Source organism: Gopherus flavomarginatus, chromosome 11, assembly GCF_025201925.1.
Source record: "Gopherus flavomarginatus isolate rGopFla2 chromosome 11, rGopFla2.mat.asm, whole genome shotgun sequence".
Lineage (NCBI taxonomy): Eukaryota > Metazoa > Chordata > Testudines > Testudinidae > Gopherus > Gopherus flavomarginatus.
The window spans coordinates 52102563-52127116 of record NC_066627.1 but is presented as its reverse complement, the minus strand read 5'-3'; the positions used below and the strand labels follow the sequence as shown (position 1 = coordinate 52127116).

The following is a 24554-nucleotide window of genomic DNA, read 5'->3' as shown; positions in this document are numbered from 1 at the left end:
GCACAGATTCTCCGGCTGGGCTGAGATGCGCCTGTCACAGGACTGGGTAGCAGTGGGGAAAAGGTGGCTTCTTTCACTCCGTAATCCCTGGGACTGCCTGGGTGCTGGGGACACGTCTTAGTGCACAACAAACTCGCAATATGTGAGCTGCGGCCCTTGCAGTGAGCAGGGAATATGGGAGCCCTGGAGCCCTCGGTGCCATAGGGAGGGGAGTGCTATCCAAAGCACATGGTTTCGTGGACCCTGGATGTTGCCTCAGCTTTTGTCAAAGCCTTATGGAAAAACACCCCAGGAAGCAGTGAGTGGCTCCATCTGGAACCTGTGGCTGGATCTGGAGGCGCTGAGACATTCTGAAAAACACAGACATGGTAACAAAAAACGAGTTCCCATCCCAGCTCCTCCAGCTCACAGCCTATTTCACCCTAGGAGCCTACTGATGTGAGCCAGAACCTCCTGTAAGTGGAGTCTGAATGAGCTCTACCCTGACATATTGTGGTGAGCTGTGGAAAAGGACTTCAGGGGCTGATCTTGTCTGCATGGGCACACCCACCTTGCCTAGGAGCTCAGCATGATGGGATTGCTTGCCCAAATGGTCAGTTTTGGCTGGTGTGGGATCCCCAGTCGCCTTGTTATTGGGGCAGGAGCAATAAAGCGTTGTTGTCCTTGTTGTGTGAATCAAGGGTAGCAGAACTGTACCTGGCATAGCCTGATGGAGGGACTCATTCTCAACTAAACTAGCCAGGGGAGGTGGGTTACAAAGCTGAATGACTTGCTTATATAAGGGCCAGGTACCTGGACTTGATGATGATGATGATGATGATGAAGGGTACCCTGACACCACTGAACTCTCCCTTTCTCCACTGTGTAATAACAGAGCTCATTCAGACTGAATTGAGAGTCTTGTTACATGCTGTGGAACTGAAGTCACTGATACCTAGGTCTAAGTCAGGAGTCGGCCACCTTTCAGAAGTGCTGTGCCAAGTCTTCATTTATTCACTCTAATTTAAGGTGTCGCGTGCCTGTAATACATTTTAACCTTTTTAGAAGGTCTCCTTCTCTAAGTCTACAATATATAACTAAACTATTGTTGTATGTAAAGTAAATAAGGTTTCAGGATGTTTAAGAAGCTTCATTTAAAATTAAATTAAATTAAAATGCAGAGCCCCCTGGACCGGTGGCCAGGACCCAGGCAGTGTGAGTGCCACTGAAAATCAGCTCGCATGCCACGTTCGGCACCCATGCCATAGGTTGTCTACCCCTGGTCTAAGTATTAGATCTGCTTTGGGACCGTGTCTCTGATGCAACAGACTGGCCAGCGTGCACCAGCAGTGAGGCTGAAATCACTGAGAGCTGTGATAAGTGGTGGACCCTGAAAATATCTTGGTTAGTGGCCAGCAGGACAGCTGGTGGACAGGGCTGACTCTACCACTTTTGCCACCCCAAGCAAAAAAAAAAAAAAAAAGCAGCTGCCACCTGAAGTGCAAAATAAATAAAACAAACAAATAAATAAATAAATCTCAGCCCATCGTCCCCAGTGCCAGTTGTGCAGGGAATTCGATTAGAGGAAAATAAATATTAGGGAAGAAACCAAGCAGCACGTCGCTGGTAGCAGGTAGAATTCATGGCCTGTATTGCCTCTGCAAAGTGGGCTCCCTCTCTTCTCAGCATTTCCCCTGACCTTTCCAATGGTTGCTAGCAGCAATTCAGCTCCCTGGGGTAATGGAGGGGCAGACACAGTGATGGTGAAAGCAGGGCATGGAACTTCCACACTTAGTTATCAGTATCATGCCATTCTGGCCAGAAAGGGACAGTTTCGTGTATCCGTTTCTGGCTAGCCTCCTCCCTTGCTCTGGGCATGTGTACTGGAAGCAATTGCCAATCCCAGCCCAAGGGGACACCCACTTGTTTTTCAGGAATTGCTGTTTGTCATGTGCCACCTGCTTCTCTTGGCCACAAAGCCTATTTTTAAGTGTAACAAGTGTAACCCCAAAATAATTCCTGGAGCAGAGCTTTTCGAAGAACATCCAATATTGGTGTAAAAATTGTTGGTGACAGAGAATCTACCACGATCCTTAGTAAATTGTTCCAGTGGTTAATTAGTCTCATTGTCAAAAATGTGCACCTTATTTCCAGTCTGAATTTGTCAACCTCCTTCTTGAATTGTGGGCACCAGAACTGGACTCAAGATTCCATGTTAAACTAACCTCTCTAGTCTTATGGGACATTCCCATGTTTATCCATCCCAGGGTAACACTGGCTCTTTGGGCCACAGCATCACACTAGAAGCTCATGTTCAGCAGATTATCCACCATAACCCCCAAGTCTTTTTCCGAGTCACTGCTCCCCAGGCTACAGTCCCCCACCCTGTAAGCCTGGCCGTCAGTCTTTGGTCCTAGATGCCTATGTTTAGCCATATTAAAACACACATTGTTTGCTTGCACCCACTTTAGACAGTGGTCCAGCTTACTCTGAATCAGTGCCCTGTCTGCTTTGTTACTGATGGCACCCCAATCGCTGTGTCATCTGCTAACTTTATCGGTGATGATTTACATTGTCTTCCAGATCATTGATAAAAATGTGAAATAGTGAAGGGTCAAGACCCGCTCCTTGTGGGACCCCACTGGGAACACTCCTGCTGCAGGACGATTCTCTGGTTACTATTAAATTTTGAGACTGTTCAGTTACCCAGCTTTAATCCATTTAATATGGGCCATTCTAGTTTTTTTAAACAAAACGTCATGTGGTATAAAGTCAAATTCCTTGAAAGGAGTCAAAGTATATTATATCAACACGAATACCTTTATCTGCCAAATGTGTCATCGCCCCAAACAAAGATATCCAGTTAATTTGACAGGATCTATTTTCCATAAAGCCATGATGACGAGCATTAATTACATTGCCCTCCTTTAATTCTTTATTGATTGAATCATGTACCAGCTGCTCCATCATCTTGCCTGGGATCAATGTCAGGCTGACAGGCCTATAAGAAGCTGGGTCACCCTGTTTACCCTTTTTAAAATTTGGTACAACATTAATTTTCTTCCAGTCCTCTGGAACGTCCCCTTTGCTCCAAGACGATTGAAGATCAACATTAGTGGTCCAGCGAGCTCCTTAACCTGCTCTTTCGCTCTAGAGCCTCCCACAAGTGTCCCAGTTGGAACATCCTGACCGAGCCCCCATTGGGTGCTGCCTGCTAGCAGCACAGCGGGAGGGAGGATTCTGAGTGGCAGCGACACCAAAGGGGGGTCTCGAAAGCGAGAGTTCTGCAAAGAGCCGTGCCGCTGCCCAGGCTGTGCCTGCAGCTCTGTGCCCAGCAGAGCTCACGCTGAGCCAGGGATACTGAAGATGCAATGGCCTGTCTCCGCGTGCAGTGACTCCAGCGATGGCGGAGGCAATGGTAAGGTCTGCAGAGGGCAGGCCCCAGTGGGGAGTGGGGCAGGGCAGCTCTCCGCAGCCTGTCCAAGGCGCCGCCCTCTCATTGGGCTGGCAAAGTGCCAAGGGGGCTTTAGTGGGGCAGCTGCCCCACTCCCTGAGAGTGCGCAGACAGGTAGCCAATTAGAGAAGGGCTTACTGGGAGCCAATTGGAGCCAAGATTGGAGACAGCCAGTCAGGGCTCAGCTTGGCCCTATATAAAGGGTTCCTAGGAAGGGCGCAGTCAGTCTGTCCCTGCCCTTTGACGGTGGGAGGTGTCTCTCTCCAGGCTGGGGGGCTGCCCCGCAGACACCGCAGTGCTGGCCAGGCTTGGGGAGCAGAAGGAGGCTCTAGCCCGTAGCCTGCCAGGCTGCCAGCCCTGAAGGGAAGGGCCTAGCGGGTGCAAGGGGCCGTAGGGGAAGCAGCCCAGGGAAGTGGACAGATGAGGGGAGAGAAGGAGGACAGCCGGGCTGCCGCCAGAGGGTCCCTGGGCCAGGACCCGGAGTAGAGGGCACGCCTGGGTGCCCCCTTCCCCCCTTGCAGTACACCCCGCGATTGGCCATGGGGTGCGGCCATCACAGACTACGCCAGGTCCCTGACGGGAAGGATTAGACTTTTGGGGTGTGGTTGGACATGGTGGCTGGGGCGTAGAGAGACTGCTGATCAGCCCCCCGCCCCCCAGAAGGGGGTGTGGATGGACTGAGGGGCACTGCCGGAGGGCAGTGGTCCTGAAGAGGATGCCATGAGCTGGAGAGCTATGTGGTTCAGACGCCAACCAAGGGTGAGGCAATGGGCGGGACACCACCAGGAGAGGGCGCTCCACTGGACTGAGCTAATTCCCGGAGACAACCAGTAGTAGGCGCTGCGGTGGTGAGTTCCAAATGTGTCACAGGGACCCAGAGCTACTCCCCGTCGGAGAGGGAGAGAACGCGCGCAGGCTGCAGTGCCGCACTAGTTTGAGCCAGAGACTTTCAGCTGGTCTGCTCCTCACCTCCTGCTGGACCGCAGAACAGGCGTACATATCCTTGAGGTATCATGCAACGCCTCTCTCCTCTTTTCCCTGCCAGTCCTCCTGGATTACCACACTCCTCTGTACCAATATTTCAGCCATGAGATTTAACCTCCCAAATCGCAGTGATGCCAGCTGAGTAATAATTTCGCTTCTGTGCTGATCCTTCCAGTTCAGCCTGTTTATTCCATACACTCCTTGTATTTGTGTACAGACATCTAAGATGTCGAGCAGATTTCTTCACGGTTGTGGCTCCTATGATCCTGTTGTAATAAATCCCCCCTTCCCAGTGATGTCCCTGCAACTCATAAAAATACCTGGAAAGCAAAAATGTGCTGCCCTAGGAAAGCAATGGAGTGATGGATGTTCACACGGTCCCCCAGTCCACATCTCCCTGACAGAAGGGGCTTTGACCCTGTGCTGGGTGATGCTTGCTGCCATAAGGGCTGCGGCTGTTGTCAGGGCCAGAGGGTCTGCTCATAGCAGGGTTATCACACCCTAAGAGGAACATGAATGAGCCACTCATACGGGGTCAGCAGACCCTAACAGGGACATGTACTTACTGCTTAGCTGGACTCATCACAGCCTAACGAGGAGGTTGTGGTGGGACCCCCAAGACCTCCCCATGCACCCTCCTCTAGTCATGGCCGAGAGACGAGGGTCAGCATCACAGAGACATTCAGCCCCCATCGTAAGACATCAGCTGAGGGAACCCACTGAGGAAGCTGGGTGCATGAGCGGCTCGGGAGTCCAGGGGCCCCGGGCATAGGGTGGGAGCCCAAAGATCTCCCCACGCACCCTCCTCCAGTCACATCCCAGAGACGAGGGTCAGCAGCACAGAGACTTGCAACTCCAGGCATTAGACATCAGCTGAGGGCGCCCACGGGGCGGGGCTGGGCGAGGGGAATAGAGGTGGACAGGGCAGGATCCAGAGCACAGGACATATACATGAATAGCCCAGGCCTTTCGGGGTGGGGGGGGGGGCTTATCCCTGTCCCGCAAGGGAGTGTCAGAGACCTGGTGGGAGAGCAAGAAGGACGTAGTGATCCCTCCCTTAGCCCCCAGCCCACGGGGGCAGAGTGTCAGGGACAGGGTTAGGTTCTGGACCTGTTGCTGCAGCCAGCTCTGGGGAGGGGAGGGCACATGAGTCCTGCTTTCTGGGCCATGGGGAGCTGCCAGGCCGGTGTGCCCAGTGTTAGGAATTACAGTGTGGCAGGCCTGGGCCCAGCAGCTCCTCGTGGGAAGCAGCAGAGGGAAGAGGGAGGGCTGGAGGCGAATGAAGACGCGTGTGTGTGTGTGTGTTGGGAGAATGACAGATCTGGCTCTGGGGAACCAGCTCTTTGCCGTAAGCTGAGAGCGTCCCGTCCCGCACAGCTCCTGGGGCCAGCGCTGGGTGGGCTTCACGAGAGGGTCACTCCAGGGAGGCCCAGTGATCAGTGGCCTCTGGGCTCAGCTGTTTGTCCTGGTGCCCAGGTCGGGGCATGGAGTCACCTGGAAACATGAAGTCACCTTTGCAGCCTGTTATTACATTTCCACCTTCCTCACTCAGGGACGTTTCCCAACACTTGCAGGGCCCTGCTGCTTCCCTGTTCCCTTTGGGAGGGGCAGACACTGGGGGCTGCTCTCTTGTGCAATGTCCCCGCCTGTGACGGCAGTGCCGGGCTGGCATGATGGAATATAAGCTCGTGCAGCTCAGCGCTGGACATCCTCGCCCATCAGCACAATGAAATCAGGCCTTCTTCTCCTCCTGGGGCTCCTCGCCCTTTGGGCTGACCTGCTGCCTGCCTCTGGGCAGCTCCTTCAAGGTGAGGGCTCCCTATCCTTGGCTCCCAACCTAGCCCAGCAGCCAGTGCTTCCCTCCTGCCTGCCCCTGCCCTGAGCCTGCCTCCAGCCCCGTTCGCTCTCAGTGGGTCCTGCCACGTATCCCCCATGCAACACAGCCCCTCGCAGTGTCCCTGGCCCTGCTGCAGGCCCCAGTGTCTCTTGCCCCCTGGGCGTGGGGCTGTCCCCAGGTGTGATGCAGTAGGGACTGTCTGTGTGGGGAGTGGGAGAGCAGGGAAGGACTTTAGGGGATGGACGATGCCAGGGCCTGTAACCTGAGCTAGGTAAGGGAGGGGAAAGGTCAACACCTTTGCCCGGGAAGGGGACAAAGGAAGGGAGTGGCAGGAGGGAAGCAGTTTGAGTTTGGGCTTGGGGCTGTGTGGGCGGAATTCAGGGTATCCTAGCTAGGATCCAAGCACCCTGAAAGCCCAGAAGGACTCGGTGGAGGGGTCCTGGCTGTGCCTGCAAGCTCTGCTGTAACCTGTGTTCCTGTTGTCCAATAAACCTTCTGTTTTACTGGCTGGCTAAGAGTCACTGTGGGTCCCAGGAAGAGGGGTGCAGGGCCGGACTCCCCACACTCCGTGACACCAGGCGTCCCCCATTTCACCCCAGTGAGGCCTCCTTCCTCTGTCCCCGGCCTTTCGCTCTTCTCTGGCTGCTCCTGGAGCCGTTCTACCCTCTAGGCTCTCCCTGGTGAGCCCCTCATGCCCATGGCTCTGACACCCCCCTCGGATCCCACGGGGTGAGCTGAACTCCTGCCAGGACCCGTGAGATCGCCCAGGAGCAGGGGCTCCCATAGGGGAGCGAAGGGCAAGACACTCACCAAGCCTATGGCTGAGCCGAGGCTGGAGGTTGGTCGACTGCTCATCTCTCCCGGCTGCCCAGACAACAGCCCGGGCCCCAGCTGGGAGATGGGCTGCATGGGCTGTTATGTGTGTCCCTGTGCTACCACAACCTCCCCTCCCTGCCCCACCCAAACGATCCCCCCAGGATCTTCCTCCTCTGCTGCTCAGCCCCTGCCCCCATGCCATTTGGACAGCTCTGCTCTGGCTCCTCGTTCAGATGTAACAATACTGCAGAGCAACAAATGTTGATGGGGAAGGTTTGAAAAGGAAACTGACTGAATTAATCTAGATAAAAGGCCCTACCGACGTGGTTCAAGGACTGTGTTTAAATCATGCTTGGTAAAAACAGAAGATGTGGAATCGGAAAATGACCCCAAACTAGTGTGTCCGATATTGGACCTAATTGGTGGACAAAATAATGAGGGGATGGGCTATTCCACCCTCTGCACTCCCTTTGTCGGTCCTAAGAAAGTGAACAAGGAAGTGTTATTTAGCCCTTAACGTAACTCAAGAGCCAGAGGCCCTCCAATGAAATGAACAGGCAGCAGGTTTAAAACAAACATAACGCACAGTCACACAACGCACAGTCAACCTGTGGAACTTGTTGCCAGAAGATGTTGTGGAGGCCAAAATATAACGGGATTCAAAAAAGAATAAGATAAGTCCCTGGAAGATAGGTCCATCAACGGCTATTAGCCAGTGAGGAATGCTACCCCATGCTCCTGGTGTCCCTAAACATCTGACTGGTAGAAGCTGGGACTAGATGACAAGGGATGGATCACTTGATGATTCCCTGTTCTGCTCAGACCTGCTGAATCATCTGTCCCTGGCCACTGTCAGAAGATCGGATACTGAGCTGAACCATTGGTCTGACCCAGTGTGATGATGCAGAGAAACCGTCAGCCTGCACAGCAGGGCTTAAGGAGAGCCTTTGGGCCCAGCTAGCCCATCCCCATTATACATGCAGTGAATGCCAGGCCTGGGGGGCGGGAGAACAGGAGAGAGCCTGGCCCAATTTGGGGCTGACCTGCAAAGAGGCAGGATCACCAGCTAGCCGGCCAGGACAGCCAGCTGGGAGTAAACACTGACTCTGCAGCCAAGGGAAATAGCCATGGAGCCTCCAGCACCTGGGCAGACCCCAGAGACATCGTGGGGCTCACCCCTACCAGCTTGCGACAGCCCTGTCTGAAGGCGCCTTGGACTGTGGTAAGGCACCGCCCAAAATGGGACCCTACGGGAAGCCAGCTGACCAGCAAACTGGGCTAGAGAGGCCTCTCCCCCAACCTGAACAGACTGGCAGGGAGCAGGCCAGGGCAGCAGATTCTGACTCCCTGCTGGAAGGGCCCCCCTATTCAAGGGTTGACATACATAGGGTCCTGGGCTGGGACATGGTGCAGAGGGAGGGCCCAGATCCCCCTACCTCTCTTGGCCTTCAAGACTGAGGCTCCTCAACCAAGCGGGAGACTGAGGGCCACATGCTCTAACCACTAGGCAGCTCAGCCCTCCAAGCTGCCTGTTACACCCAGTATGAACATTCTTATGTTCTTAAGAAAAAGACTTTGGGGGGAAGATGGAAGAAGAGACAGAGACTACTGGAATGAGCTTCATCATCATGACTGCCATCCTCTCACCTCATTTCCTGGGGTCTCAGGCCTTTGTCACCCTCACCACAAGAGATGGGCTGACCACAACGACCTAAGGAGAGAGGGACCCAGGTGACATCGCCTCCCAGTCAGTGCCAGGTGAATCCCAATCACCACCTGGGATAAAATGGGCTCAGACTTTAACAGCAACAAACAGCTCCATCCCATCTCAGCTAACGTCTTCTCTTTCCCACAGCGGGACAGTTGGTGCATCTTCACTACCAGCTAAGAGAGGCCAGAGAAGAGGGGGTTTCCTTCTGAAACTCTCTCCAGCTAAAGGGACAGGGACCAAGGGATGGGGTTAAAACGAAAGCCTTATTTAATGCTTAATGTTTCAAAGGCTTCAGCTGTTTTCTTTACTTTTCTGTATCTTTAATAAAAGGTTTAAAAAGATTTTTACTGTGGTGATTGCCCCATTGCTGAGCAGGCTGAGGTCTCTGTACTCCAAGCCCCAGACCTTGATTAACACTGTTTAATGTTGGCCAAGGGCTGGGTTCTGTTACCACTTTTGGCCTACATAGTCCATCTAATTAACACAATGCCACTGTCACCAGGCCTGATCACCAGGAGCTCTGGGAGGAGCCCAGATTTAGGTGGGAATGATGTCATAAACAGATAGCTAAGGGTTAATGTCTCTTTCACCTGAAGCACCTGACCAGAGGACCAATCAGGAAACCGGATTTTTTCAACTTTGGGTGGAGGGAATTGAGTGTCTAAGTCTTTTGTGAGTCTGCCTGCTTTCTCTGAGCTTTGGAGAAGTACTTTCTACTTTCTAGTCTTCTGTTTCTAAGTGTAAGGACAAAGAGATCAGATAGTAAGTTCTATGGTTTCTTTTCTTTGGTATTTGCATGAATATAAGTGCTGGAGTGCTTAGATTTGTATTCTTTTTGAATAAGGCTGTTTATTCAATATTCTTTTAAGCAATTTACCCTGTATTGTATCATCTTAATACAGAGAGACTATTTGTATGTATTTTTCTTTCTTTTTATATAAAGCTTTCTTTTAAGACCTGTTGGAGTTTTTCTTTACTTCAGGGAAATTGAGTCTGTACTCACCAGGGAATTGGTGGGAGGAAGAAATCAAGGGGAGATCTGTGTGTTGGATTGCTAGCCTGATTTTGCATTCCCTCTGGGGGAATAGGAAAGTACTTTTGTTTCCAGGACTGGGAACAGAGAGGAGGGAAGGGAAAAAGGATTATTTCCCTTTGTTGTGAGACTCAAGGGATTTGGGTCTTGGGGTCCCCAGGGAAGGTTTTTCAGGGGGACCAGAGTGCCCCAAAACACTCTAATTTTTTGGGTGGTGGCAGCAGGTACCAGGTCCAAGCTGGTAACTAAGCTTGGAGGTTTTCATGCTAACCCCCATATTTTGGACGCTAAGGTCCAAATCTGGGACTAAGGTTATGATATGAGTAGCAGCGGTGGGATATACACAGAATCCAGAAGCCAGTAGGAATATTATATTTTTCTTTTCTCTGCTAAGGGCTTTTTAGCAGAGAGAGAAGCAGTTGGTTTTAAAAGGGAACCAGAGAGAATTTTTTTTTCTGCTCTCTCTGGCAGTTTGTGGCTTGCATGTTAAGCGAGAAGCCATTACCAGACTGTTAAGGGTCCTTTGTCATGCAATAGCACTCCCATTAGGAGGCAAGTACCAGCACTTATATGCATGCAAATAAAGTGGTTTTTCTGGTTTCCTTTCATTGAACATTAGCTAGAGAGAGGAAAGGAAAAAAGCACTGTTGCTAGGCAGACTTCAGGAGGCAACAGAGAACCTGCAGTTCAGAAGATAAACACCGGAGGGCACCCCAACACAAGAAAACAGGAATCATGACTTCTAAGGCAAAAATTGAGGCCGAAGAGCAACTCAAAGAAGCTGAACACAGGCGAGAGATGGAGATGAAAGAAAAGGAAGAAAGCATGAAACTGGCAGCCTTCCAAAGAGAACAGGCAGCCCAAGAGGCAGCACACAAAAGAAAACTAGAAGAAGAAGAGGTAGCCTACCGAAGGAAACAAGCAGAAGAAGAGTTGGCCCACAGAAGGAAGCAAGAAGAAGAGGAGGCGGCCCACCACCGAGAAATGGAAAAACACCAAAAAGAAATGGAAAAACAACAAAAAGAGAATGAAGAGAAGGAAAAACAGAGAAAACATGAACTGGAGTTGGCAAAAGCTGGGCTGCATGTGCCAGCCAACCCTAACAACCCGGCGCCCATTATTGCTCCACAGCACAGGAAATTTCCCACCTACAAGGCAGGTGATGACACCGAGGCCTTCTTGGAAAATTTTGAAAGAGCCTGTCTTGGGTACAGCATTCCCGAAGACCAGTACATGGTAGAATTGAGGTCACAGCTCAGTGGACCTTTAGCAGAGGTGGCAGCTGAAATGCCTAAGCAGCAAATGAATGACTATAAACTTTTTCAAACCAAGGCCAGATACAGAATGGGGATAACCCCAGATCATGCCCGTCGGCGTTTCAGAACCCAAAAGTGGAAACCAGAGGTGTCATTTCCCAAACACGCCTACTACATTGCAAAAAACTATGAGGCCTGGATAACAGGAAACAACATTCAAACCTTGGAAGAACTAAACCTCCTCATACAAATGGAGCAGTTCTTGGATGGTGTTCCTGAAGACATCACACGGTACATACAAGATGGAAATCCCAAAGATATCGCTGAGGCGGGGGAGATTGGAGCCAAATGGATGGAACTGGCAGAAAGCAAGAAAGCTACTGTCAAGGGGAACGATTACCCCAGGGGGCACACAGACCATAAACCCTACAACCGAGGACAGCCAAAGACCCCACATACCACCCAAGTAAAGCCACACATACCCTACCCTTCAACCTCACCAGTCTCCAGTAACTCACCTCGGCCCAGTGACCCATCAGATGGAAGATGCTTTAAGTGTAATGAACTGGGACATATCAAGGCCAACTGTCCCAAGAACACCATGCGAGTGCAATTCATTACACCACCATCACACCAAAGATCCCCAGGCCCGGATGCCTCTCAAATACCCTTGGAGCGAAGGGAAAATTTGAGAGTGTGCGGAAAGAAGGTTACTGCGTGGAGAGACACGGGGGCACAAGTGTCAGCTATCCACCAATCCTTCGTTGACCCCAAATTCATCAACCCAAAGGCCAAAGTTACAATTTACCCCTTCATGTCACAAGCTGTAGACTTGCCTACAGCTCAACTGCCTGTCCAGTACAAAGGCTGGTCAGGAATGTGGACTTTTGCAGTCTATGACAATTATCCTATCCCCATGCTACTGGGGGAAGACTTGGCCAACCAGGTGAGGCGGGCCAAGAGAGTGGCAATGGTTACACGTAGCCAAACCAGGCAAGCTTCCAGACCCATTCCTGTTCCTGAGCCGTCCACAGAGGCCCCGTCTGTGTTACCAGAGACCCAGACAGAGGTAGTGGACCTGGATTCCATGCCAACCACTGAAACAGCCACAGCACCTCCAGTCCCAGGCCCGGAACTGGAACAGCAACCAGCACCAGCGATTGCAACCCCATCTTCAAACTCAACGCCAGAGGGCGCCAGCGAGCCACAACTGGCAGAAGCAACAGACAGCCATACCCAAAAGGCTCAGCCAGAGCCTGAAATACCCTCAGGTGCACCAGCGGAGAGCGGTTCACCAGCAACGGAAACAACCCCATCACCTACATCGCTTCCAGAGGGACCAAGCCCAAGTCCACAGTCTGAGGAAGAACTGGTGACCCCAGCCTCAAGGGAACAGTTCCAGACTGAGCAGGAAGCGGATGACAGCCTTCAGAAAGCTTGGGCGGCGGCACGAAGCACCCCACCGCCTCTCAGCTCTTCTAATCGATCCCGGTTTGTTATAGACCAAGGACTTTTATACAAGGAAATTCTTTCTGGTGGACACCGGGAAGAATGGCAGCCGCAAAAACAGTTGGTGGTTCCAACTAAGTACCGGGGGAAGCTCTTAAGCTTAGCCCATGATCATCCCAGTGGCCATGCTGGGGTGAACAGAACCAAGGACCGGTTGGGGAAGTCCTTCCACTGGGAGGGGATGGGCAAGGACGTTGCCAAGTATGTCCGGTCTTGTGAGGTATGCCAAAGAGTGGGAAAGCCTCAAGACCAGGTCAAGGCCCCTCTCCAGCCACTCCCCATAATTGAGGTCCCATTTCAGCGAGTAGCTGTGGATATTCTGGGCCCTTTCCCAAAAAAGACGCCCAGAGGAAAGCAGTACGTACTGACTTTAGTGGACTTTGCTACCCGATGGCCGGAAGCAGTAGCTCTAGGCAACACCCGGGCTAACACTGTGTGCCTGGCCTTAACAGACATCTTTGCCAGGGTAGGTTGGCCCTCCGACATCCTTACAGATTCAGGGTCTAATTTCCTGGCAGGGACCATGGAAAAACTGTGGGAAACTCATGGGGTGAATCACTTGGTTGCCACCCCGTACCACCATCAAACCAATGGCCTGGTGGAAAGGTTCAATGGAACTTTGGGGGCCATGATACGAAAATTCATCAACGAATTCTCCAATAATTGGGACCTAGTGTTGCAGCAGTTGCTGTTTGCCTACAGGGCTGTACCACATCCCAGTTTAGGGTTTTCACCATTTGAACTTGTGTATGGTCACGAGGTTAAGGGGCCATTACAGTTGGTGAAGCAGCAATGGGAGGGGTTTACGCCTTCTCCAGGAACTAACATTCTGGACTTTGTAAGCAACCTACAAAGCACCCTCCGACACTCTTTAGCCCTTGCTAGAGAGAATCTAAAGGATGCTCAGGAAGAGCAAAAGGCCTGGTATGACAGACATGCCAGAGAACGTTCCTTCAAAGTAGGAGACCAGGTTATGGTCTTGAAGGCGCAACAGGCCCATAAGATGGAAGCATCATGGGAAGGGCCATTCACGGTCCAAGAGCGCCTGGGAGCTGTAAACTACCTCATAGCATTTCCCAATTCCTCACTAAAGCCTAAAGTGTACCATGTTAATTCTCTCAAGCCTTTTTATTCCAGAGACTTACAGGTTTGTCAGTTTACAGTCCAGGGAGATGATGCTGAGTGGCCTGACGGTGTCTACTACGACGGGAAAAAAGAAGGTGGCGTGGAAGAGGTGAACCTCTCAACCACCCTGGAACGTCTGCAGCGGCAACAAATCAAGGAGCTGTGCACTAGCTTCGCCCCATTGTTCTCAGCCACCCCAGGACGGACTGAACGGGCATACCACTCCATTGATACAGGTAATGCTCACCCAATCAGAACCCCACCCTACCGAGTGTCTCCTCATGCCCAAGCTGCTATACAACGGGAGATCCAGAACACGCTACAAATGGGTATAATCCGCCCATCTACCAGTGCATGGGCATCTCCAGTGGTTCTGGTACCCAAACCAGATGGGGAAATACGCTTTTGCGTGGACTACCGTAAGCTAAATGCTGTAACTCGTCTGGACAACTATCCAATGCCACGTACCGATGAGCTATTGGAAAAGTTGGGACGTGCCCAGTTCATCTCTACAATAGACTTAACCAAGGGGTACTGGCAAGTACCGCTAGATGAACCTGCCAAGAAGAGGTCAGCATTCGTCACCCATGCAGGGGTGTATGAATTCAATGTCCTTCCTTTCGGCCTTCGAAATGCACCCGCCACCTTCCAGAGGCTGGTAGATGGTCTACTAGCTGGACTGGGAGAATTTGCAGTTGCCTACCTCGATGATGTGGCCATTTTTTCAGACTCCTGGCCCGAACACCTACTACACCTGGAAAAGGTCTTTGAGCGCATCAGGCAGGCAGGACTAACTGTTAAGGCCAAAAAGTGTCAAATAGGCCAAAACAGAGTGACTTACCTGGGGCACCAGGTGGGTCGAGGAACCATAAACCCCCTACAGGCCAAGGTGAATGCTATCCAAAAGTGGCCTGTCCCACGGTCCAAGAAGCAGGTCCAATCCTTCTTAGGCTTGGCCGGATACTACAGGCGATTTGTACCACACTACAGCCAAATCGCTGCCCCATTGACCGACCTGACCAAAAAGACCCAGCCAAATGCCGTTAAGTGGACTGATGAGTGTCAAAAGGCCTTTACCCAACTTAAGGCAACGCTCATGTCTGACCCTGTGCTCAGGGCCCCGGACTTTGACAAGCCATTCCTAGTAACCACAGATGCATCTGAGCGTGGTATAGGAGCAGTGCTCATGCAGGAAGCAACAGATCACAACTTCCATCCTGTCGTGTTTCTCAGTAAGAAACTGTCTGAGAGGGAAAGTCACTGGTCAGTCAGTGAAAAGGAATGCTATGCCATTGTGTACGCCCTGGAAAAGCTACGCCCATATGTTTGGGGATGGCGGTTCCAACTACAAACTGATCATGCTGCACTAAAGTGGCTTCATACTGCCAAGGGGAACAACAAGAAACTTCTTCATTGGAGTTTAGCTCTCCAAGATTTTGATTTTGAAATTCAACACATCACAGGAGCTTCTAATAAAGTTGCTGATGCACTCTCCCGTGAGAGTTTCCCAGAATTCAGTAGTTAAAAAGTGTTCTTAAAATGTAGAAGTCTGTTAGTTATATACTTAGTAGTATATGTAAAGGTGCATGTGTTGTAGTAATCTGTTTATTTTAAAGTTCTAGACAGAAATCGCCGCCAGTGAGCTTCCCCACTGTCTGCAATTTGGGGGGCGTGTCATAAACAGATAGCTAAGGGTTAATGTCTCTTTCACCTGAAGCACCTGACCAGAGGACCAATCAGGAAACCGGATTTTTTCAACTTTGGGTGGAGGGAATTGAGTGTCTAAGTCTTTTGTGAGTCTGCCTGCTTTCTCTGAGCTTTGGAGAAGTACTTTCTACTTTCTAGTCTTCTGTTTCTAAGTGTAAGGACAAAGAGATCAGATAGTAAGTTCTATGGTTTCTTTTCTTTGGTATTTGCATGAATATAAGTGCTGGAGTGCTTAGATTTGTATTCTTTTTGAATAAGGCTGTTTATTCAATATTCTTTTAAGCAATTTACCCTGTATTGTATCATTTTAATACAGAGAGACTATTTGTATGTATTTTTCTTTCTTTTTATATAAAGCTTTCTTTTAAGACCTGTTGGAGTTTTTCTTTACTTCAGGGAAATTGAGTCTGTACTCACCAGGGAATTGGTGGGAGGAAGAAGTCAAGGGGAGATCTGTGTGTTGGATTGCTAGCCTGATTTTGCATTCCCTCTGGGGGAATAGGAAAGTACTTTTGTTTCCAGGACTGGGAACAGAGAGGAGGGAAGGGAAAAAGGATTATTTCCCTTTGTTGTGAGACTCAAGGGATTTGGGTCTTGGGGTCCCCAGGGAAGGTTTTTCAGGGGGACCAGAGTGCCCCAAAACACTCTAATTTTTTGGGTGGTGGCAGCAGGTACCAGGTCCAAGCTGGTAACTAAGCTTGGAGGTTTTCATGCTAACCCCCATATTTTGGACGCTAAGGTCCAAATCTGGGACTAAGGTTATGATAAATGACACTAAGGCCTGGACCACACTACACAGTTAAATCGATTTAAACAGCGTTAAATCGATTTAACTCTGTACCCGTCCACACTACAAGGCACTTTAAATCGATTTTAAGGGCTCTTAAAATTGATTTCTGTACTCCTCCCCAACGAGAGGCGTAACCCTAAAATCGATATTACTATATCGATTTAGGGTTAGTGTGGACAGAAATCGAAGTTATTGGTCTCATTCCTTTAATGTAGCTACCCAGAGTGCACCGCTCCGGAAATCGATGGTAGCCTAGGACCATGGACGCACACCACCGAATTAATGTGCCCTAGTGTGGATGCATAAAATCGCTTTTATAATATCGGTTTTATAAAACCGGTTTTAGTAATTTCGATTTTATGCTATAGTGTAGACGTAGCCTAAGTGAAAACAGCTCATTAGTTCTGGGAGCTGAATTCTAGTCCTGCCTTGGCAGCCTCAGGGCTGGGGAAATGATAACAGAATTCATTTATAAAAATGTTCCCCATCTGTGACGAAGTGGGAATGTTCTTGCTGGGTTATTTGAATGCTGAGTGGGGAGTACTGACCTCGAAAGGTTGCAGGGGAGTTGAGACTTCCGGCTTTGAGGAAGGGAACATACCTGAGCATGTAACCTGAGAACCCAGGAGGGGAGTTGGAGGTCAGGTAACACCTCTGCCTGGGAAACTGGACAAAGGACACAAAGGCTTGGGGAGGAGCCGGGAGGAGGCTGAGTGAGAGGCTGGAGGGAATTTCAGTTTGGAGCTGGCTGGGAAATGGAGAGGGGGCGCCCCGACAGGGCGTAGGCTCCCCGACGGGACTGTGGCCTCCCTGGCACCCCAGATGGACCTAACTAAAGGGGGTCCTGTTGTCTGTACCTGGAAGACCTGTTTTGGACTGTGTTCCTGGCATCTAAATAAACCTTCTGTTTCACTGGCTGGCTGAGAGTCATGGTGAACCGCAGGAAGTCGGGGGTGCCAGGCCTAGTCTCCCCACACACTCCGTGACACCATCCAAATCTGTGCAATATATTTTCAAGTAAAACTGCCATGACAGTACCTGCAAGCAGGAAAACTGAGCATGTAACTGACCTCAAGCAGTCCAAAGACCATGAGCATGCATGTGTAGGTAGACAGTTTACATACATGCTCAGTAACTGTGCATTCAGTTTAGGTGTGCAACTGGGCATATGATTTGTCTGCCCACTTCTCTGTTTAACTTCTCCAAAAACTTCTCCAGACTCCGCTGCCCTGGGCTCCTCCCCCTACCAGTCTGTTCAGTTTGGAGAGAGGCCTCTCTAGTTCTGAACATTCTTCAACTACTAATTTAAATGACATAATTCTCAAGGATGGGTTTTGCATAGGGGTTCTGATACCCCAGAGACGCTCACAGCTATCATGCATTAGCAACAAGGTCCTTGTTTAGCCCCATCTCCCACTCCAGGCACTGCAGCTTGCATCGACCTTGAGACTGTGGCCTCGTTAGTTTCGAATCAGGCAGCTGAGATCCTTTGCAGGGTTCCCCCTTCCTTCCTAACCCATCTTTCTTTGCTCCGTAGCTAACCCAATCTGCAATCTCCCTGCGGATCCCGGCCCATGTTTCACCTACAGCCTCAATTACTTCTACAACTCGGTCACCAAGAGGTGTGAGGAGTTCATTTATGGCGGCTGCCAGGGCAATGGGAATAGGTTTGACACTATGTTCAGGTGCCTCAAGACCTGTGGAAGATCAGGTAAGACAGCAAAAGAAACTCAGCTAGTTGGGTTACGAGCTGCCAAGGTCAAAGGGATGTGAATGAAAAGCAGCTGAGGCCACAGAGGCTGATCCCCACTCTAATGATTGACTGGCTGCATCACAGCAGTGCCTAGACCAGTGGTTCTCAAAGCTGGGCACCTGCTTGTTCAGGGAAAGCCCCTGGCGGGCCGGGCCAGTTTGTTTACCAGCCGTGTCCACAAGTCTGGCTGATCTCGGCTCCCACTGGCTGCAGTTCGTCACTCCAGGCCAATGGGGGCTGCGGGAAGTGGCGTGGGCTGAGGGATGTGCTGGCTGCCGCTTCCAGCAGCCCCCATTGGCCTGGAGCGGTGAACCGCTGCCAGTGGGAGCCACGATCAGCCGAACCTGCAGACATGGAAGGTAAACAAACCGGCCTGGCCTGCCAAGGGCTTTCCCTGAACAAGCGGTAGACTGGCTTTGAGAACCACTGGCCTAGAGGATCCAGCAGAGCCAGGACCCCATCATGCCAGGTGCTGCATAGATGGCATTGTCCATACTTCTGCTGTCCATCCCCAGGCGAAGCTCCCACGTCAGCCTCCAGGCCTTTCCCTGGCTCAGGACATCAGGATTTCCGAGCTGCACCATCCTATCAACCAGCATGAGGGGTCTCACTGCCTCTGCACTGAGATTTCAGTTTTGCTTGTAGCTAAATGACATTGATCAGCATTACAGTTTATTCCAGCTATAGGTGAGATTGTAATTGACACCAAAACAAAATGATCATAAAGATGCAATATTAAAACAGCAGAAAAAGATCAGTAATTTTTGCAGTGGATCCCAATCCCAGAATGTTCAGCACGCCAGTTAATGTGCCTAATTTGTATGGAAAAGTGCTCATGCATTTTCTCTGCCCATTTGTTTGCATAACATGTCTGAGAATTTGGCCCTAACTGTTCTTCCATTAATAGTTGAAATGGTGTAATTCTTGAGAATGGGTTTTACATGGGGTTGATACATCAGATGTGCACACCTTTCTCATGCACTAAGGACTAGGTCATCTCCATTCCAGCTGCTGCATGTCACTGCTAGCCTGGGGCGAAAGACTTTGCTAGCTTTCAAAGAGGAGACTGAGCTCCTTTGCAGAGTCCCCCTGTTCCTCCTCACTTGTTTCTCTTTATTCTGTAGCTAAAGATATCTGCAAGCTCCCTGTGGAGCCTGGCCCGTGTCTGGCCTACATGACCCGCTACTTCTACAACTCGGCCGCCAAGAAATGTGAGATGTTCCAGTACGGTGGCTGCCAGGGCAACAAGAACAGGTTTGCCAATAAAGACGAATGTCTCAAGACATGTGGACAGCCTGGTAAGACAATGATGGAAATTCAGGTAGTTGGGTCATCAGGCTGCCCCGGTAATAGAGACATTAATGAAAAGCAGCTGGGGCCACAGAGACTGATCTCCACTCTAATGAATGACTGGCTGCATCACAGCAGTGCCTAGAGGATTCAGCAGAGCCAGGACTCCATCATGCCGGGCGCTGCAGAGATGCAGTGAGAGGCAGCCCTGGCCCCGAGGAGCTCACAGTCTGACTAGGCAGAGGGAGGAGGGCTGAGGACGAGCGTGGGAGAGGAGTCCATGGCACAGCTCATGCTGGGAGCAGAATCTAAATTGAAGGTCCCTGAGTCCTGGTAGCTGCATTCCAGCCAGCCCTGGAAGGCCCCTGGCTAGGGCGTTAATGACAATAACAATCCTGCTGAACACATCTGTACTCTGGCACCCAGAACCACTGGCCTGGCTCAGAGGAGTCATGCTTGTCTCTGGCACAGCTGGGGCGGGGCCTGAAGGAGCAGGAGTGAGTGAGTCCCAGTTTGAGACACTTCTGTGCTGGTGAGATGGCTCAGACAGCTGCCATGAGTGCTGGGCATTTCCTCTCTAACCCCAGGACAGCGCCCACAAGCCCAGGTTGCCTTTGGCTCAGGGATCCTGGTGTCCAGAAAGCCAAAGCAGCAGCCACCTTCCGGTGTTATTTATTACAAGCTGGGTGTGCAGATGCTCTTTAGCATGATGCAGCTTGGGGTGCGTGATGATGTCACTAAGATACATTCAGGGTTCCCCAGTGACCCAGCAGCCACCCCAGCCGGGGACTCTCCTGAGAGTTACTGAGCTGGTGTCACTCCGTGTCCATCTGATCAGCAGTGAAAGTGATGGTATTGTCCATACTCCTGTAGTCCATCCCCAGGCGAAGCTCCCACTTCAGCTTCCAGGCCTTTCCCTGCCTCAGGACATCAGGATTTCCGAGCTGCACCATCCTGTCGACCAGCATAAGGGGTCTCACTGCCTCTGCACTGAGATTTCAGTTTTGCTTGTAGCTAAAAGGTGTCAATCAATGTTACAGTTTATCAGAGTTTTAGGTGGATTTTTGTTATGATCTATATAAAAGAGCTACAAAGAAATTGTATTAAAACAGCAGAAAAAATTGTAAGTACATTTTGCAGACAGGTCCCATTTCTGAGAATTTTCAGCATGCTGACTTATGCTCCTAGTTTTCCATGGAAAACTGCATATGCATTTTGTCAGCCGATTTGTCTTCCCGACTTTTCTGAAAATCAAGCGCTAACTGTTCTTAAGCTACTAGTTTAAATGGTATAATGCTTCAGAAGGGGTTTTACATGCGTCTCTGGTACACCAAATATACTCACAGCTTCCATGCATTAATGACAAGGCCCTCATTTACCCCATCTCCCACCCCTGCAGCCACTTCACACCCACCCTGGAGACTGATGCCCTGTTAATCTGTAATGTGAAGGCTGAGACGCTTCACCGATTTCCCATCTATCCTAATCTGTCTGTCTTTCTTCTGGAACTAAAGAGATCTGCAAGCTCCCTGCGGAACCCGGCCCATGTTTTACCTACATGTCCAGCTACTTCTACAACTCGGTCACCAAGAGGTGTGAGGAGTTTGTTTATGGTGGCTGCCAGGGCAATGGTAACAGGTTTCCCAATATGGACGAATGTCTCCAGATCTGTGGAAGCTCAGGTAAGAAAGCAATAGAAATTCAGCTAGCTGGGTTGTGAGCTGCCCAGGTGACAGAGACATTAATGCAATCATGCTGGGGCTGATCTCCATTGTAATGGCTGATTGGCTGCATCACAGCAGTGCCTAGAGGCTCCGAGAGAGATAAGACCCCGGCGTGCCAGGCGCTGCACAGACACACAGAGCTCGCAGTCTGACTAGACAAAGGGTGGGAGGGCTGAGGATGAGTACTTTGAGAAGAGTCCATGGTGCAGCTCCTGAGGGGAGTGAACTCACTTGAATGTCCCCCGAATCCTGGTAGCTGCATTCCAGCCTGCTCTGGAAGCCCCTGCTAGGGACATAATGACAATAACAATCCTGCTGAGCATGTCTACAGCCTGTACTTCCTGAGACTGGGTTTCACACGGGGTCCTGATATACACACAGCTCTCATGCACTGGGGACAAAGTTCTCTGGTAGCCCCAACTCCCACTGCGCTGCTGCACCTCGCATTCCCCGCCCATCCCGCCACAAGACTGGGCCCAGTAAGTTTCGAATTAGGAGGCCAAGCTCCTTTGCAGAGTTTCCCCTTTTCCTCCTAACTTGACCCTCTTTATTCTGTAGATGTAGATATCTGCCAGCTCCCTGTGCAGCCTGGCCCGTGTAAGGCCTACACTACCCTGTACTTCTACAACGCAGCCACCAAGAAGTGTGAGGAGTTCAGGTATGGTGGCTGCCAGGGCAACAAGAACCGGTTTGCCACCAAAGACGAATGTTTCCAGACATGTGGACGCCCAGGTACCGTGATGATGGAAACTCGGTTGGGCTGTGATCTGCCCAGGCCAGAGGCACATTAATGCAAAGATGCTGGAGCCACAGGGGTGATTTTCAATAAATCTTTGAATACCTGGGATGGTCCAGGCAGGTGTTTGTCTAACCTGCTCTTAAACACCTCCAGTGATGGAGATTCCACCACCTCCCTAGGCAATTTGTTCCAGTGCTTAACCACCCTGACAGTTAGGATGTTTTTCCTAATGTCCAACCTAAATCTCCCTGGCTGCAATTTAAGCCCATTGCTTCCTGTCCTATCCTCAGAGGTTAAGAAAAATATTTTTTCTCCCTCCTCCTCATAACAACCTTTTATGTACTTAAACTGTTATCATGTCCCCTCTCAGTCTTCTTTTTTCCAGATTAAACAAATTCAGTTTTTCCAATCTTCCCTCATAGGTCATGTTTTCTAGGCCTTTAATCATTTTTGTTGCTCTTCTCTGGATTCTCTCCAATTTGTCCACATCTGTTCCAGAGTGTGATGCCCAGAACTGGATGCAGTACTCTGGCAGAGGCCTTATCAGTGCTGAACAGACTGAAAGAATTACGTCTTGTGTCTTGCTTACAACACTCCTGCTAATACAGCTCAGAATGATGTTCGGTATTTTTTGCAACAGTGTTCACTGCTGACTCATATTTAGTTTGTGATCCACTATAACTAAGCTTACATTTTAGTCACGGATATTTTTAGTAAAAGTTATGGACAGGTCACGGGCAGTAAACAAAAATTCACAGCCCATGACTTGTCCATGACTTATCCTATATACCCCTGACTAAATTTGGGTGCTCGTGGGGAGGGCGAGTGACCCGGGGCCTGGCTGCGCCTCTGCGTAGGAGCCGAGGGATGTGTTGCCAATTCCAGGGAGCTGCCCTGAGGTAAGCACTGCCTGGAGCCCATAACTACCCCCTGCACCCGAACCCCCTGCCCCACCCTGAGCCCCCTCCCACACCCAAACTCCTGCTGCTGCTGGAGGATGTGGGGCATAATGGCCCGAGACTGCCCCAGCAGTGGCTGGTGTGGCTGGCCCAGGGGCTGCCTGAGCTGTTCAGGCAGCCCTTGGGCCAGCTGCATCAGCCACTGCAGAAGTCACAGAGGTCATGGAATCCGTGACTTTCCATGACCTCCGTGACAGACTCACAGCCTTAACTATAACCCCCAGATGCCTTTCTGCAGTGCTCCTTCCTAGGCAGTCATTTCCCATTTTGTATGCATGCAACTGATTGTTCCTTCCTAAGTGGAGTACTTTGCATTTGTCCTTATTGAATTTCATCCTATTTATTTCAGACCGTTTCTCCAGTTAGTAAAGATAATTTTGAATTTTAATCCTGTCTTTCAAATCACTGCAACTGCTCCCAGCTTAGTATCATCTGCAAACTTTCTGAGGAGTCTTGATGCATTTATCCAAATCATTTATGAAGATAGCAAACAGAAACAGACCCAGGAGAGATTCCTGCAGGACCCCACTCTATATGTCCTTCCAGCTTGACTGTGAACGCTTGATAACTACTCTCTGAGTACAGTTTTTCAACCAGTTGCGCACTACCTTATAATAGGTTTGTCTAGGCTATATTTCTCTGGTTGTTTCTGAGAAGGTTGTGTGAGATAGATCAAACAGCCTTACCAAAGTCAAAATGCATCAAGTCTACCAGTTCCCCCATCCACAAGTCTTGTTATCTTGTCACAGAAGGATACTAGGTTGGCTTGACATGATTTGTTTTGACAAATCTATATTGACTATTACTTATCGCCTTATTATCTTCTAGATGCTATACACGAGTGCAGCCGGGGCTCGACCCTCTCCGGGGGGGAGGAGGGGAGCCACACTGCCTCACGACAGTACTCACCAATTGATTGTTTGCTTATTTGCTCCATTACCTTTCTGGGTACTGAAGTTAAGCTGATTGGTCTATAACCCCCGGCTTGTCTTTATTCCTCTTTTCATGACTAGGTACTATGTTTGCCCTTTTCCAGTCCTCTGGGATCTCGCTGATCCTCCATGAGCAAAGCTAAGAGTTTGTCATGGATATTTTTAATAAAAGTCAAGAACAGGTCATGGACAATAAAGAAAAATTCATGGAAGTCCCTGACCTGTCCCTGATTTTTACTAAAAATATCCCTGATAAAAGGGAAGGGGCTGGGCAGCTGTGGGGTGGCTGGGAGCTCCGGGGCCCTCACCACCTGTAGGGCCTCAGAGCTCCAGGATGCCCTTGCCCCACCCTCCCCCATGGTGGCCAGGGAGCTGCGCGGATCCCCCTGCCCCCTGCAGTGGCCAGGGAACTGCGGGGTACCCCTGCTACTCATGGCAGCTTAGAGCTTGGGGGCCTGCTGCCTCAGGTGGCAGGGGTATCTTGCAGCTCTCTGCCACTGTGGGAGGTGATGGGACCCTGCAGCTTCCAGCTGCTGGGGGTGAAGTCTCACAGAGGTCTTTGGAAGTCACAGATTTCGTGACTTTCGCGACCTCCATGACAAAATCGTAGCCTTAGCCATGAGTTCTCAAAGATAAATGCTAATGGCTCATAAATCTCTTGAGTCAGTTCCTTAAGTATTCTAGGGTGTGTTTCGTCAGGCCCTGCCAACTTGAAGGCATCTAACTTGTCTAAATAATTCTTAACTTGTTCTTTCCCTATTTCAGCCTCAGAGCCTGCCCCATTTACACTGATGTTCACTGTATCAGTCACCCGATCACTGCTAAGCTTTTTGGGGAAAACTGAAAGAAAAAAGACATTTAATGCTTCCGTCATTGCTATGTTTTCTGTTATTGTCTTTCTCTCCTCATTGAGTAATGGGCCTCCCCTGTCCTTGGTCTCCTCTTGCTTCTAATGA

General features: G+C 50.4%; 3 protein-coding genes across 5 annotated transcripts in view; 2 read left to right on the top strand and 1 right to left on the bottom strand.

Annotated features, from left to right (window-relative positions):
• The window catches only part of LOC127031020 (uncharacterized), a 217037-nt gene that overhangs the window by 149152 nt on the left and 43331 nt on the right, over positions 1–24554 (bottom strand). The gene's annotated exons all lie outside the window — the stretch shown is intronic.
• On the top strand, positions 3346–23741 carry LOC127030999 (carboxypeptidase inhibitor SmCI-like). Its single transcript, XM_050917676.1, has 6 exons — positions 3346–3397; positions 17739–17912; positions 19079–19252; positions 20759–20926; positions 21527–21700; positions 23680–23741. Exons 1-6 carry the CDS (start codon positions 3346–3348, stop codon positions 23739–23741), a joined length of 804 nt encoding a protein of 267 aa, XP_050773633.1.
• The window catches only part of LOC127031041 (BPTI/Kunitz domain-containing protein-like), a 15373-nt gene continuing 13166 nt past the window's right edge, over positions 22348–24554 (top strand). The window contains exon 1 of one of the 2 annotated variants that reach the window (XR_007768477.1): positions 22348–22606. The gene's annotated coding sequence lies outside the window, so the exon portion shown is untranslated. The remainder of the gene's footprint in view (positions 22607–24554) is intronic. The other variant, XM_050917752.1, reaches the window with a different exon arrangement.